Here is a 14072-nt window from a genome sequence, read left to right on the forward strand (position 1 = left end):
TGCAAGGGTCCTAATGCAAGAACATAAGTGTAGGAAGATGGTAAAGCATGCAGCTAGAACACAGTAAGGAGGGATGACAAGAAATAAGGTAACAAAATTGAGGTGCCAAATCATATCAGGCTTATAGGTGTCAAGGTTTTATCATCAAATCATAGGAGCACTTGGTAGATTAATATTCTTGTATCTCAGCTTGTATTGTTTGCAACATCTTATCAGTGAAATCACCATGAGATTTTTACAGTTAAAAATACTTCTGTATTTGGGCTGGGATTGTGGCTCAGTGGTAGAGCGCTCACCTAGCATGGGCGGGACCCAGGTTCGATCCTCAGCACCACATAAAAATAAAGGCATTGTGTTGTGTCCATCTACACCTAAAAAGTAAATATTTTTTAAAAAAATACTTATCTATATTAGAACTATCAGACTTATAAAATTCCTTTTGTCATTTTTAAAGTTTTAATTCTGTTTATTTTGTAAGTGTGTGTGTGTGTGTGTGTGTATACACACATATAATTATATATAATTTGTGATACTTTTCACAGGTTGTGCTTAAGTCCCCACACCTAGTTACTATAACCCTTTACCATTGAGTGTGTATGTGACTTGAAGACTTGTTTCAGTTCAAGGATTTTGTGATTGCTTTTGATCTTTGTTTACCCTTGGAATAGTATCTTAGAATTTACCTTTCTAATCACTCCTAGGAAGCTTCGGCCTTTGGCATGAACACAGGCTTCCAGACTTCACATAATAAGTTTAGTGGTATTTTTAAGCCTGATTATCTAGGAGTTACCCAGAGTCAGAGTAGCTTTTTGTTCAGTAGTGTTTATTCAGAGGTTTTGCTTAAGTCCCTTAAACCAGTAATGGCTTCTGCTCTTTTCATATTTTTTTGTGATTTAGGGAATGCTTTCAAATCTGCCTCATTCCCTGTTCTGATTTCTCTTGAGTGGAGACAATATAGAATATATTGCAGTCTTCTATACCTTCAGGAATGAGTGATACCAGAACAGTTTTTTACTATTTCTTTCTGTAATTCTCTACTAAAATCTGATTACTCTGCCATTTTACTTGCTACTAGTATCATGTACCTTCTAGCATCTTCTTAATTGCTTTCCACTAAGATCTCAATTATTTTTGACAGTGCCCCTTAGGTATAAACTGCTTTACACTATAATCAAAATAGCTATTGTCAGAGCTATAGAACTCTGTCCTTGGGTCCTTCTCTTTCCTCAGATAGAACATCTGTACCATTGCAATGAGACTGAGTCAGGAATGGCAGCCTTTTTCTTCCATAATGCCCTTGATCTATGAGTGGACATTAGTAAGGGAATTGTAATAGCTAGTTAACTTTGTTTGTCCCTCTTTGCGTGGGGACCTCTACCCTATGAGTGAGCTGGTGCTGAGGCAATTGAAATCCTATTGTATTCAGTGGGCTATGCTTGGTACAGAGGTTCTGCCCAGCAAGAGGGAGCAAGTAGGGGGAAGGGAGCTCTAGCACTCTTAACCTGGACTGCCTCAAGTAAAGAGTTTATGCAACATAGACCTGTCCTATCCTTTGGGATGGAGCATAAGTCTAAACTGGGAGTTGAAAACAAAGGGAGCCCCTACACTTGAAGCTGAACTCTGTAACTTGGAACTCAGAGGTGGAAAGGATGGAAGCCAGTTGTGGCTCAAAGGCCACAGATTCTTATGTTGTTTGTGAGATTTAGTGTGTTTTCCTGAAAACATTTTTCTTTATAAGCTTTATGCCATTGAGAACAACTTCCAGAGATTTTAATGATTGTTTTCTTAACATTTTTTACCAATTATAAGATTGTTCTACTAGAGAGAATGTCCACCAGACTTCCCCCAATAGCCTTTATAAGAAACTACAAATTTAACTGTTTTTTACTAATTTTTTTGTTCATACCTTGTAATACTACAACTTTATTTTTATGAAAGTAAATTTTTTGTTGGAGCCATCGGTTATGTTTTTTGAAATAATTTATTGAGTGTGCATATTTTCTGGCCTTTTAAGTGTGAATATGTTCATTGTTGCTTTCTAGTTATTGATCAGAATTTTTTTCCTCAAAACCAAGTAGAAATTGCTTTATTGATCTTTTCTAGTTTTTTAAATATTTTTTTAGTTATAGGTGGACACAATATTTTTATGTGGTGCTAAGAATCTAACCCAGTGCCTCAGGCATGCTATGGGAGCGATCTACTTCTGAGCCACAACCTCAGCCCTGATCTTTTCTATTTTTATTATAGAGAAATCTGAATACTTTTATGTAGGTTTTTTTTCCCCTTTCAAATTAAAGGAAATAGTATTTCTAAGTATTGATAGTTTTTGTTTTTTTCAAAAAATACACAGCCTTTCTCATTTGCAGCAGCAAACAAGTTTTCCCCTAACTTTACTTTTATAATTATTTTTTCAATTTTATTTTTAAATAAAATTGAAAAATATTTCGTATGCTTTTCATCTTGTCATTTCTTCTGCACTCTGAAATAAAGATTCTTACTTGTCATCCAGATTAGAGGTCAACAAACTCTTGTCAAAGGCCAGGTTATAAAGGTTTTCAGTTTTGCATGCTATATGTAGCCTTCATCACATACTACTCTCTACTTTTAACAACCCTTTAAATTATAACATGTTGACTAGAGGACCACTTAAAACAGGCTCCAAGCCAGGTGAAGTGGCACACATCTATAATCCCAGCAACTCAGGAGGCTGAGGCAGGAGGATTGCAAGTTTGAAAACAGCCTCAGCAACCTGGCAAGACCCTAAGCAACCTAGTGAGATCCTGTCTCAAAAAGGTGGGGAGGGTGCTAGGAATATGGCTCAATGGTTAAGTGCCCCTGGTTTCAATCCCCAGTACCAAAAAAATAAACAGGCTGCAAGCAAGATTTGATCTATGGATTATAGTTGCAGGCTACCGCTCATGCACTAGTTTATTAACTGACTTATTTGGGGTATAGGTCTTATTTTTACTCTTTCTAGTGCTATTTTTGACTTTCATTTTTATTTCAAACAACTTATTTTTAATTTATGCTTTTCTCATTTGAGACTCTTCTTTTGATATCTTGGGTGCAGTTTATAGAGGCCATGTTTTCTTTCACTAGTATACAAAATTTAAAAAACTAATATAACGGACACTGATATACCTAACACCTAGACTTAAGAATTAATATCTTGCCTTATTTGTTTAATCTATCTGGAGAGATGGGGGAGGTGATAGTCTAGACCATTTTTAATTTATAGAAATTAGCATATATCATCTCTTAGTACTTCATGCATTTTCTAAAGAATAAGCATATTCCTCTATATAACCCCAATACCACTATAATATTGTTAGTACTAAATCTTCAGTAAATTTACTCTTGGAAGTAGACAAAAAGAAGAAATTTAAAACAATTTCCCCTGGTTAAGAATTTTTTTTCCCTTTTAAGCCAGGATCCAGTTTTCTAACAGTGCATTTCATTAGTACATTTCATTTGATTTTTATTGCAGAACAATCTTACCACTTTTTCCACTGATTAAAGGGGAAAAAAGACCAAAGTCATTGTAGAAAAATCTCACATTCTCATTTTTCTGATTATTTCCTTATATTATTTCAAGTAGTTCTAATAAACCTACATTTCCTCTATACTGGAAATTATTTTTTGTTAGCACAGATTCAGCCTCAACATTTTTGGCAAGAAGACATGAGTGATGCTGTGTTCTTCATGCAGCATCACATTAAGAAACCATGTGGGCTGGGGTTGTGGCTCAGTGGTAAAGTGCTTGCCTCACATGTGTGAAGCACTGGGTTCAATTCTCTGCACTACATATAAATAAATGAATAAAGGTCCATCAACAACTGAAAAAAAAAATATATATTTTTTTAAAAGTCATGTTATAAGTGGTACATTTAAAGTGCAAAGTGGATATAGCATGTCCCTACCATGTAAATGTGTTTTTTCCTTCTTCACATAAGAATTAATCTACCAAGTACTATTTTTATACCAAGTGAATAACATCTTGCCCACAAACTTTTAAGGCTTTTGGGATGTATTGACAGAACATTCCTGAATGTATTATTTTCTTTTTATTACTAAAGAAATAGTATTCTACTTTTATTAGCTGGTATTCTGAAATTATTTTTCTTTCCTTCATCAACCAAAAATGATGAAATTCTTCCTGAGAACTCGGGAAATTCTTTATATTGAGTAACCAGTTTTCAGAGAAAGAGTGGTGTAGTTATTTCTTGTATTGATGAGAAATATTTTTTTTTAATTTTCAAGTATCATTTGGTTCATGGAATTTTTTTTCAATGTACTTCAGTCATTCACTTACATTGTTCTTTTTGATAACTACAGAGCCTACTTTGACTAGCAAGACCCTTTAAGCTGATTCCTATGTCCTTTTAACACCAACTCCCCAAAATAATCTCTGGACACTTTTCTTGCTTTCTAAAAAGTTTTCCCTTTCTTACCTTGTGGTACTCCTTGCCATGATCTACAATTATCCCCTTTCCAGAATTGACTCCTTTTAGTGGAAATGGTAGTTAGAAAACCAGATCTAGGCACTAATAGTACTTGTTATTAATAGGGTCTTATTGAATCAAAGTCATTTCAGTGGCTGGAATGTAATGTGTATTTTCTGCATAATTTTTTTCCTATAAAAAAGCATTTTCAGCGAAATAATTTACATCTTAACCTAGGCTCAAAGAATATAAAGTAAAACTTGACCAAATCTCATTGAGAATCGGACAAACCCATGAGTCATGAATTTTTTTTTTTAAAAGAGAGAGAATTTTTTAATATTTATTTTTCAGTTTTCAGTGGACACAACATCTTTATGTGGTTCTGAGGATCGAACCCAGCGCCCCGTGCATGCTAGGCGAGCGTGTTACCACTTGAGCCAGATCCCCAGCCTAAGTCATGAAATTTTATTATACCTCTTTAGGTAACAAGTTGAACAAGTATACAGAATCAATAGGGCATGTAGAAGAATGACAGAATTGTCAAAGTTGACATAATGGATAGTGATAATGTAAGAAATGCAGTCTATATTCTTATAAAGCAAAAATGTAACATTTAAAAAACATTTGTAGACCCTGGGCTATAAAGCAAATCTTAATTTTAAAGGATTGAAATTATAGTAAGTATATTCTCAGTATAATCGGAGATCAGTAGCCAAAAAAATTGGAATATATCTGTTTTTAGAAATTAAATATTTCTAAACTACCTGTGCATAAAAAATGCACATTTAAAAATATTTTGAAATCAGTGATACTTTAAATGACATTAAACCTGGGTGAATATATAAATCTGTTGTCTGCATTTGAAAAAGAGGATGAAACAAATTAAGCACTGATCTTAAATTTTTTAAAATGCAACAGCAACTTAAACTTCTGTAAAATAAAAAGATGGTGGAATGTGATAGACATCATTATCCAAAGTACATCTATGAAAACACGAATTGGGTGTCAACATACTTTATATACAAACAGAGATACGAAAAATTGTGGTATATATGTGTAATAAGAATTGTAATGCATTCCACTGTCATTATTCTAAATAAATAAGTATAGATAAATAGATAAAAGTCAAGAAAAGTAAGACAACCATGGAGCAGTTAAAATTCACCAAGGCAAAATTTTCTCCTTTACAAGACTATAGTAGTTAATAAGACACCTGATTAAACTAATCAAAAGATACATTATCAAAAAAATGTAATCTGTAATTTAAGTGTTCCAAAGCAGAAAACTCCCATATGATAATAGTAGTGAATTGTACCAAACATCAATCTAACACACATACTTCTACTAGCTAGCACTGCTTCAAACAAAATGCCTAAAAGGATAATAAAGAATGGAAGGTTAAAGCACTTCTTTTCATGACCATAGATTAAAAAAATCTGTAAGTAATAAACAGTATGAAAATCCTAAGAAAGTTCATTTTTTGTAAATTTTTACACAGAAAATGCATATACTTTTGTAAAAAGTATTAGAATTTTTCAATTTAACTTAGTAGTGCTGTACCAGCTCAGTATACAAGAATTAGTGATGGACATTATTATCTAAAGTACATGTAAGAAGACATGAATTGGTGTGAATATAATGTGTATACAATCAGAGATATGAAAAATTGTGCTCTAGGTGTGTAATAAGAATTGTAACGCATTCTTCTGTCATATGTAAGTAAAAAATTAAAAAATAAAATAAGTAAATATGCATTAAAAAATTCTGAATGGCAACAAACAAGTACAAGTTAAATAAAGATACTATTTACAGTGGTATAAAATATCAAATATTAGGAATAAATGGTTTTATTGAAGTATGTTAAAACCTTTTGAAAGAAAAAAATGAATTTCTACATTAATGGGTGATTTGCCATAATCTTTCATTGAAAGTCTCAATATTGTAAAGATGCCACTTTTCCTATAATTGATATATGGCTTTATAGCTATGCCAGTAGGAATCTCTGCAGTATGGAAATTGTCAAGCTGATTTGCAAACTTGTAGAGATTCAGAGGACCTATGTTAGCTAAAATACTCCTTTAGCAAAAGGAGGGATAATTACTTCACAAGACCTATGGAACTATATAGTTGAATACAGTTTGCTCTTGTGGACAGAAAAATAGAGCGATAGTAAAAAACAGAGCCATGCATATATATTCACATTTAGTTTATGATGATGTTAGCCTTTTAGAACACTAAAGGTGGTCTTTGAAACCCACCTTTGAAATCTACACAAAAAACGATTCCAAATGGAATCTATAAGATCTAAATGTAAAATGCAAAACAATAAATTATTTTGAAGATAATGTGTATTTATGACTTAATAGTAGGGAAATAGTTCTTAAACAGGACACACAACCCAGTAGCTATCAGTTTAAATATCAGTAAATTGAACTAGTATACACTAAGGCACTATTTTTTGTCAAAATACACCACCCATGGAGTACAAAATAACCCACAGAATGGAAGAAGATATCTGTGATCAAAAACACTGAATATTTAAAAGTCAAACTCCTGCATGTTAGGGAGAAAAAATCCAATAAAAACTGGCAGAATATTGACCAAATCAGAAAAGAACCAATAAACATATTAAAGGATGTTTGATATTATTAGTGATGAGGGAAAAACAAGTTAAAGCACTGATGAGATATCTTTACCTAAGCATCAAAATAATTGAAATTAGAAACTTTGGCAATACAAATGAGTCTGTGAGGCATTGGAACACTTACATGTTACTAGTGAGAGTGGAAACTACAACTGTTTTGAAAACTTCGCTTCTAAAATTAAGGCTATCCATATTCTATTTGTAGTGCTCTAAATTGGAAGATGCTCAAATGTCCAGCAACAGTAAAGACTATATTTATACCATGGAATTCTGCAAATACCAAAAATAAGTACAGAAGCAGAAAACAATATTGATGACTCGCATATATTGAGCAGGAAGAGAACAAAATATTACATACTTTATAAATTCTATTTAGATGAGTTTCAAAATTGATTACATGTTTATGATGCAAACTTGGGGAATAAATTATGAAGAATAGCAAGAATGTTAGCATATATGACAGGATAGTGGTTGTCTTCAGAAAAGAGAAATGGTGTAATGATGGAATCTAAGGCGTGTCTTAGAAGTTTTGACAATGCTTTATTCATTAGGTGGTAGTTTTATGATGGTGTAATTCAAGTTCTATTTTTTGCATATTTTATGTGTATTGTTTCACCACCCAAAAAGTTTAAATGTTGTATTGACCACAAGTCTTCACTTTGAAAAAAGTCAAAACTACCAACCGACCTCACTCTTTTACTCCACAAAAGAATCTAGGCTGTTGGCCAAACATCATATTCTAATAAATTTGTGCTTTCAAGGTAGCTGTAGAAAAGAGTTGGGAGTTTACATGAGTAGTTACACTCACAAACTTCAGCCTGCCAAAAGTGTCTTAATTTCATAGCATATCTTAACTTTTGAATTCTGGATAGAACTGGAAAGGCCAGAGACACACCATCAGGTCATCACACAGTCTATTATCCTTAGAAAATGGCTGGAAGAAGAGCTAGAGGAAGATTTAAAACTTGAAAAAAGAGACTAAGCAAACAACTATATCTGTGATAAGGGCAGCATCCCCAGCATTCTTTTTCTCAGACAGTAGTCTCTGAGACACAATGAAGAAAAGATTTAAGGGGAATATGAGTGTAGTTCCTTGATTATTCAAGTCTGATTATTAAAAAGAGCTGTGGTAGATATAAAATGCGAGTATTTCACATTTTTTTAATATTTATTTTTTAGTTGTAGTTGGATACAATACCTTTATTATTTATTTATTTATACGTGGTGCTGAGGATTGAACCCAGGGCCTTGCACGTGGTAGACAGGCACTCTACCGCTGAGCCACAACCACAGCCCCAGTATTTCACATTTTTAAAAAAGTAGTATAGTGTTTTTTAGTTTTAGGTTTACAGAAAAATTGATCAGAAAGTACAAAGTGTTTCCACAGGCCTGATCCCCTTGCTACAGCTTCCTGTCTTGGGTACATCTTGTATTAGTATAATCCATTTGTTAAAATTGATTAATGAATATTGATACTTTATTATTTTGATCCATTTGGAAAAACTGATTAATGAAGATTGATACTTTATTACTTAGATTAAGATTTTCTTTTTGTGTTATTCTGTGGGTATTGAATATAACATACATATATATACATATATATACGTATATATATACGTGTATACGTATATTTACACGTATATATATACGTGTATACGTATATTTACACGTATATATACGTGTATACGTATATTTACACGTATATATATACGTGTATACGTATATTTACACGTATATATACGTGTATACGTATAGATACACGTATATATACGTGTATACGTATAGATACACGTATATATACGTGTATACGTATAGATACACGTATATATACGTGTATGTGTGTATGTATGTATTTATATATCACTATGTATCATACAGAAGAGATTCACTGTCCTAAAAATCTCCTATGCTCCATCTGCTCTTTCCTTCCTAGCTTATCACCCTTACCTTGCCCTCCTGGCAAATACAGATATTTTTAACTGACTTCATAAATTTTCCCTTTTTGGACTGTCATGTATTTGAAATCATACAGCACATAGCCTTTCCAGGTTAGCATTTTTCACTTAGCAATATCCTTTTAAGGTTGTTCCATATCTGTTTGTGGCTTGATAGATCATTTCTTGTTTCATTGAATAGTCTTCCATTGTATGAATGTATCAGTTTCTTTATCCATTCACCCATTGAAAGACATCTTGTTGCTTTGTTATGAATAAAGCTGCTATAAGTGTGAAAAAAAATAAATCCTATTGTATCTCAAGAAAAAAAAAGTTCTTATGCAAAGTTGTGAAATAAGTAGAGTTAATAAAATGATTGTTTTTCAAGCTGTTTTAGTGATTTATCACATTCAGTACAGTCATCATAGGAAGACTGATAGTCAAAGGTAGTGAACAGACTACAGATGAGAAAATATATGTTGAACTATAAAAGGATACATGAAGATACTGGTCTTCCTAACCTATAAATGTGATTTGCAGAAAACAAGTGTTCATAGTCGGCTTGGGGTTATTTATAATCCTACCTCAAAAATAAATGAAGAGAACACAGTGATTTCTAGAGGAATTTTGGTAGCTTTCCTTACACTGCAAAACAGCTTTTTGAGGAGCATTCTCAAGAAACTGGCAAAGGAAGAAACTGCTACAGCTCTTTACTCTGGAATTAAAATTAAAACATTCCTTACTGAGGTGAGTAACTATTTGAAATAATAAGTGTGTTGGATGATTCAAAACTGTGTACTTGTAGATGTGTTAATGGAAAAATATGAAGAAAAATTGGGAATAATAAACATTACTTGTGTAAAGGGAAAAGATAAATGATAATACTACATGGAGAGACGTAACAAATCAAATTTCATATATTTCACTATTTCATGATCCTTAAAATCGATGATATTCTTACAATATGTACTCAAGTGAAGAGTTCGGGGCTAAAGAATTATGTAAATAATCAAGTATGTCACTGAAAGGGTACAGTATGGGGAAATTCTAAAGCTAAAAATGATCTATTTGAAGAAAGATTTATCCTTTCAAAAAATATTTTGTCATCTACTGGAAAATGGTGATATCCTTGCTGAAAGACATAATCTCTGTTGTGGCTCTTACATATAGGTGAGAAAGATGGACAAAATAAGTGATACTAGATATGTGTTTGGAGAATGCTATTTTAGTTGGAGTGGTCAGGGAATTCGTCTCTAAAAAGCTTTAATTTGAGCAGTTTTGCAAGAAATGAGATCAATCATGTCAAAGTCTGTGAGAGAAGTGTGTACCAGGCTCAAGAACATCTGAGGACCTGACAGAAGCAATCATGCCAGGTCTGAGGTAGGCAGAAGATGGTTTTGACCAGAATAGAGGAATGGTCATGTGGAAAATATTAAGACATGAGGTCAAAGAGCCCCAGATATTTTAAGTACCTGTGGGCTATGATAAGGAATTAACATTTTTTTGAGTTTATTGAAAAGCTACTGGAAAATCTTAAAGAGGTGAGGAATCTGAAAAGATAACTCTGGATGCCAGTGAAGATTTGATTGTAGGTAGACAAGAATAGAAACAGGATGAACAATTACAATACTCTTGCAGAAATCTGTGCATAATAATGGTGTTAGAATAGATGATAGTGGTAGTGGTGATGAGATAATTGATACATAATATTTCTTGCCCTTTTCTTGCCCTGTGATCAACAGAATTAGTTGACCAACCATATATGACATGTGAAGGTAATCTAGATTTGGGGCTTGAGCAACTGGAATTAATAATGGTGTCTTTTTTGAGATGAGGAAGTCTAGATGAGAACATTTGGACACAGGATCAAAAGTTAAATTATGTACATGTTAAGCTGGAGATGCCTCTTGGACATTCAAGTGGAGATTTTTTGACAGTTGAATAAATGAGTATTGAACTCAATGGAGGGCTTTAATGTCATTTTTTAAAACAGTTATCAATATTGTATCATATTTAAAGCTAAGTGATAAGATTACCTAGGAAGTGAGTGCGAGTGTCCCAAGTGTTCTTAAATGGAGGCCCCATATTGTCACCATTATATTTGATCAGGTGGTCATGGGTGACTGATTAGAACAGTTTCAGTGGAGTTATATAAGTTTATAACTGAATTAGATTTAAGAGAGGATTAGAAGGCAGGAAATAAAGGCAGCATATGTAGCTTTCTTTCTTTGATTCTTTTTAGTTATATGTAACATTAGGATTATTTTTTAGCATATCATTTATTCAAAGAATATTTACTATTATGGTTTATCATAAAGATTTTTTTCTTTTGGCATGAGTATATTTCAAATATTAATTTTTGACTCTACAAAGTTTCTCATTGTAATTTTTAAGACAGGTTTGAAAGCATGTATTATTTTCCACTGTGTGATTCCCCCACCCCCCCTTTAGTTTCTAATGTTTGGTTGCTGCATTTTGACATAATTGTAATAGCATAGAATATAATTTGCCCTAATTTATTCTCTAGTACTTCCCTTTTCCTCTCCTCCTCCTTCCCATTCTTCCCTTCTCATGGATAGCTCTTTTTAAGGTATTTTCCTACATAGGGGAACAGAAATAGGACTGTATTCAAATGAAACTTGAAATGAAGGAAGGATTTCTAAATTTGGGAAATGTCACACTTTTGTGTGCTAATGGGAGGAGTCTATCCAAAAAATGACCAAGTGTGTCGTTCCAAAGAGCAGAAGTCATCCATTTTAAGCAGAAGAAAGGTAGGATATGTGCTTAACAGATATAGTTTAGATTTATTGAGTGACAAAATGAAGTATTTCTCTTCTGGTTGCTTTCATTTTTAAGTCCTGTCATTAGCTGAGTATTAGGGTAATAGTAGGTGTTAGAGGTTTTATGGGGAGAGGAAAAAATTATGAATTCTCTTTTCTGAAACTGAGAAAGTGAAATAAGCACATTATTGTAAGAAAATTTCTGGTCACTGCTGAAAGTTCACTTGAGATTGATGACTATAAACAGATAAGCATTTGCTGCGTGTTTTTCCTCCAGTTGTGTTCCACTGTTTGCATCCAGTTGTAGAGTAAGCAGAGTTGTATTTAACCAGATTTGAGGCTTTGCCAGGTAAATATGACTGAGAGAAACCATTAAACGGAGATAAGCATGGACAATTTTTGTTATAGTAACTGACTCTGGGATATACTTGGAAAATTATACTATGGTAGGCTTGATGAACCCTAAGGTGGTAGGGTTTGTGGACTGAAAAGTTGAGTAATGATTGGTCTGGTGATGGGACATGTCTGGAGGTTGTGGACAAAGAGAAGATGATTAAAATAGGGATTTTGGAGATGAGAGTTTCTACAATTGCACTATCCAATGCTGTAGCTACTAATTGGCTGTTTTATACTGAAATTAAATTTAAATTTAGTTCCTCAGTCATGACACATTTCAAGGGCTAAATCAGTGACGGTGTCTGTGGCTTCAGCTACCATATTCCATATTGGACAATGCAATGGAACATTTCTATCATTACAGGATCACCCAGGAACTTACTAAAAAATCAAAGTTTAAGGCTCCATCATGGTCTATTGAAATAGAATCTACATCTTAATATGAGGTATACAGGTGATTTGTATAGACATATTAAAGTTTGATAGAAGTGTGCCACATGTAAAGGTGTAAGGACATTGTTTATGGCTGATTTTATGTGACTATTCATATTATTTTTTGACTCTGACCAAGGATTACTTTCAGTATTTCAGTATTTACATACACTGTTACTAAATTGGTCTTTTGGGATTGGTACAATGGACTAAGATAAGGTATCCCTATTTAAGACATTTTTTTTTTTAGAACAAAATGAGGGGTACTAAATTCAGAACTTAACAGCTACTTCATTTATTTAATGTTAAGTTATTTAAATTGATGTCATTAGCATTTTATTTTAGTATTTCCCCTCTTAAAAAAAAAAAAAAACCCAAAATTTAAACATACTACGATTGACTTGGCAAAGGGAATTCATTTTGAAATGTTGTATCAGAAGAAAATAATTTTAAAATGATAATTTAGTATCAAATGTATACTAATATTAATAAAAGTGGGTTTGTTAAAATTAATATGTTTACTGTCCTATTACTTTTATCATTTTTAACTTGTAGGGGATAGATAAGAATGCTTTTGAGAAAAAATACAACACCATTGGAGTGAATATTTTCCGAACTCATCAGTTGTTCTGTCAGGATGTGCTAAAATTGCATCCTGGGGAAATAAGTATTGTCAGCAATGGGAAAGTAAGTAGAACAATCAATTGCTCACATTTTTCATTGACACTAAGGTCTTGGATCTGAGATGTTTTTATGTCACAATACACCTGAAGTAACACAGAAAATGCCATTCATGATGAACACATCAGTCAGGGGTTAGTATAAATTAAATGGGTGCATGACCCTTGCCTATTCCTTGCTCTCTCCTTCCATGCATGATAACACTCCCCCATTTATGAATATAGATACAGGTAAGGAACTGTTCTTTATGCATCTAGCTCCTACTTTGTTCTAGTATATTAGAAAAACAATATATATTACAACATTGAGAAATCTGTGTTACAGTAGATATAGTAAGTATATTGTTACATCTTTTCCCTACAGTTGTTTTTCAGTTGACAAATACTTTTGAAGTATAAATAAATTGCTATATAGTCTTTATTAACCTAATCTTTTTTAAAAAACTACAGAAAAAAATCACTCCCACCATCGTAATAAAACTATTATGAGCTTGTTTTACATTCCAGTGCTTTTTCTACCATAGACATTTGGTTCTTTTAAATACATTATTATAGTCCTAATATCTATATATAATTTTACACCATTTTTCTCTTACTATATCACAAGCATTTTTTCTGTGAAAGTTCATAGTTAAATTGTTCTATGAGCTAAAAGAAGACATACAGATTGAAATCAGAGATAAAATACAAGATTCCTTTAATTAGCAGATAGAGTCTGAAAAAGAAACAATCAGAAATCCTCAACAAAGAAATCAATATAACAA

General features: G+C 32.7%; 1 protein-coding gene across 3 annotated transcripts in view; it reads left to right on the forward strand.

The window, feature by feature from the left end:
- Uggt2 (UDP-glucose glycoprotein glucosyltransferase 2) overlaps positions 1–14072 on the forward strand; it is a 166875-nt gene that overhangs the window by 80090 nt on the left and 72713 nt on the right. For all 3 annotated transcript variants that reach the window (XM_058582781.1, XM_046454787.2, XM_046454788.2), the window contains exons 21-22: positions 9561–9767; positions 13184–13315. In XM_058582781.1, coding sequence (XP_058438764.1) covers positions 9561–9767; positions 13184–13315 — 339 coding nt within the window. The remainder of the gene's footprint in view (positions 1–9560; positions 9768–13183; positions 13316–14072) is intronic.

Source organism: Marmota monax, unplaced genomic scaffold (genome assembly GCF_021218885.2).
Source record: "Marmota monax isolate L192 unplaced genomic scaffold, Marmota_monax_Labrador192_F-V1.1 WCK01_AAM20220418_F8-fsc00026, whole genome shotgun sequence".
Classification (NCBI taxonomy): Eukaryota; Metazoa; Chordata; class Mammalia; order Rodentia; family Sciuridae; genus Marmota; species Marmota monax.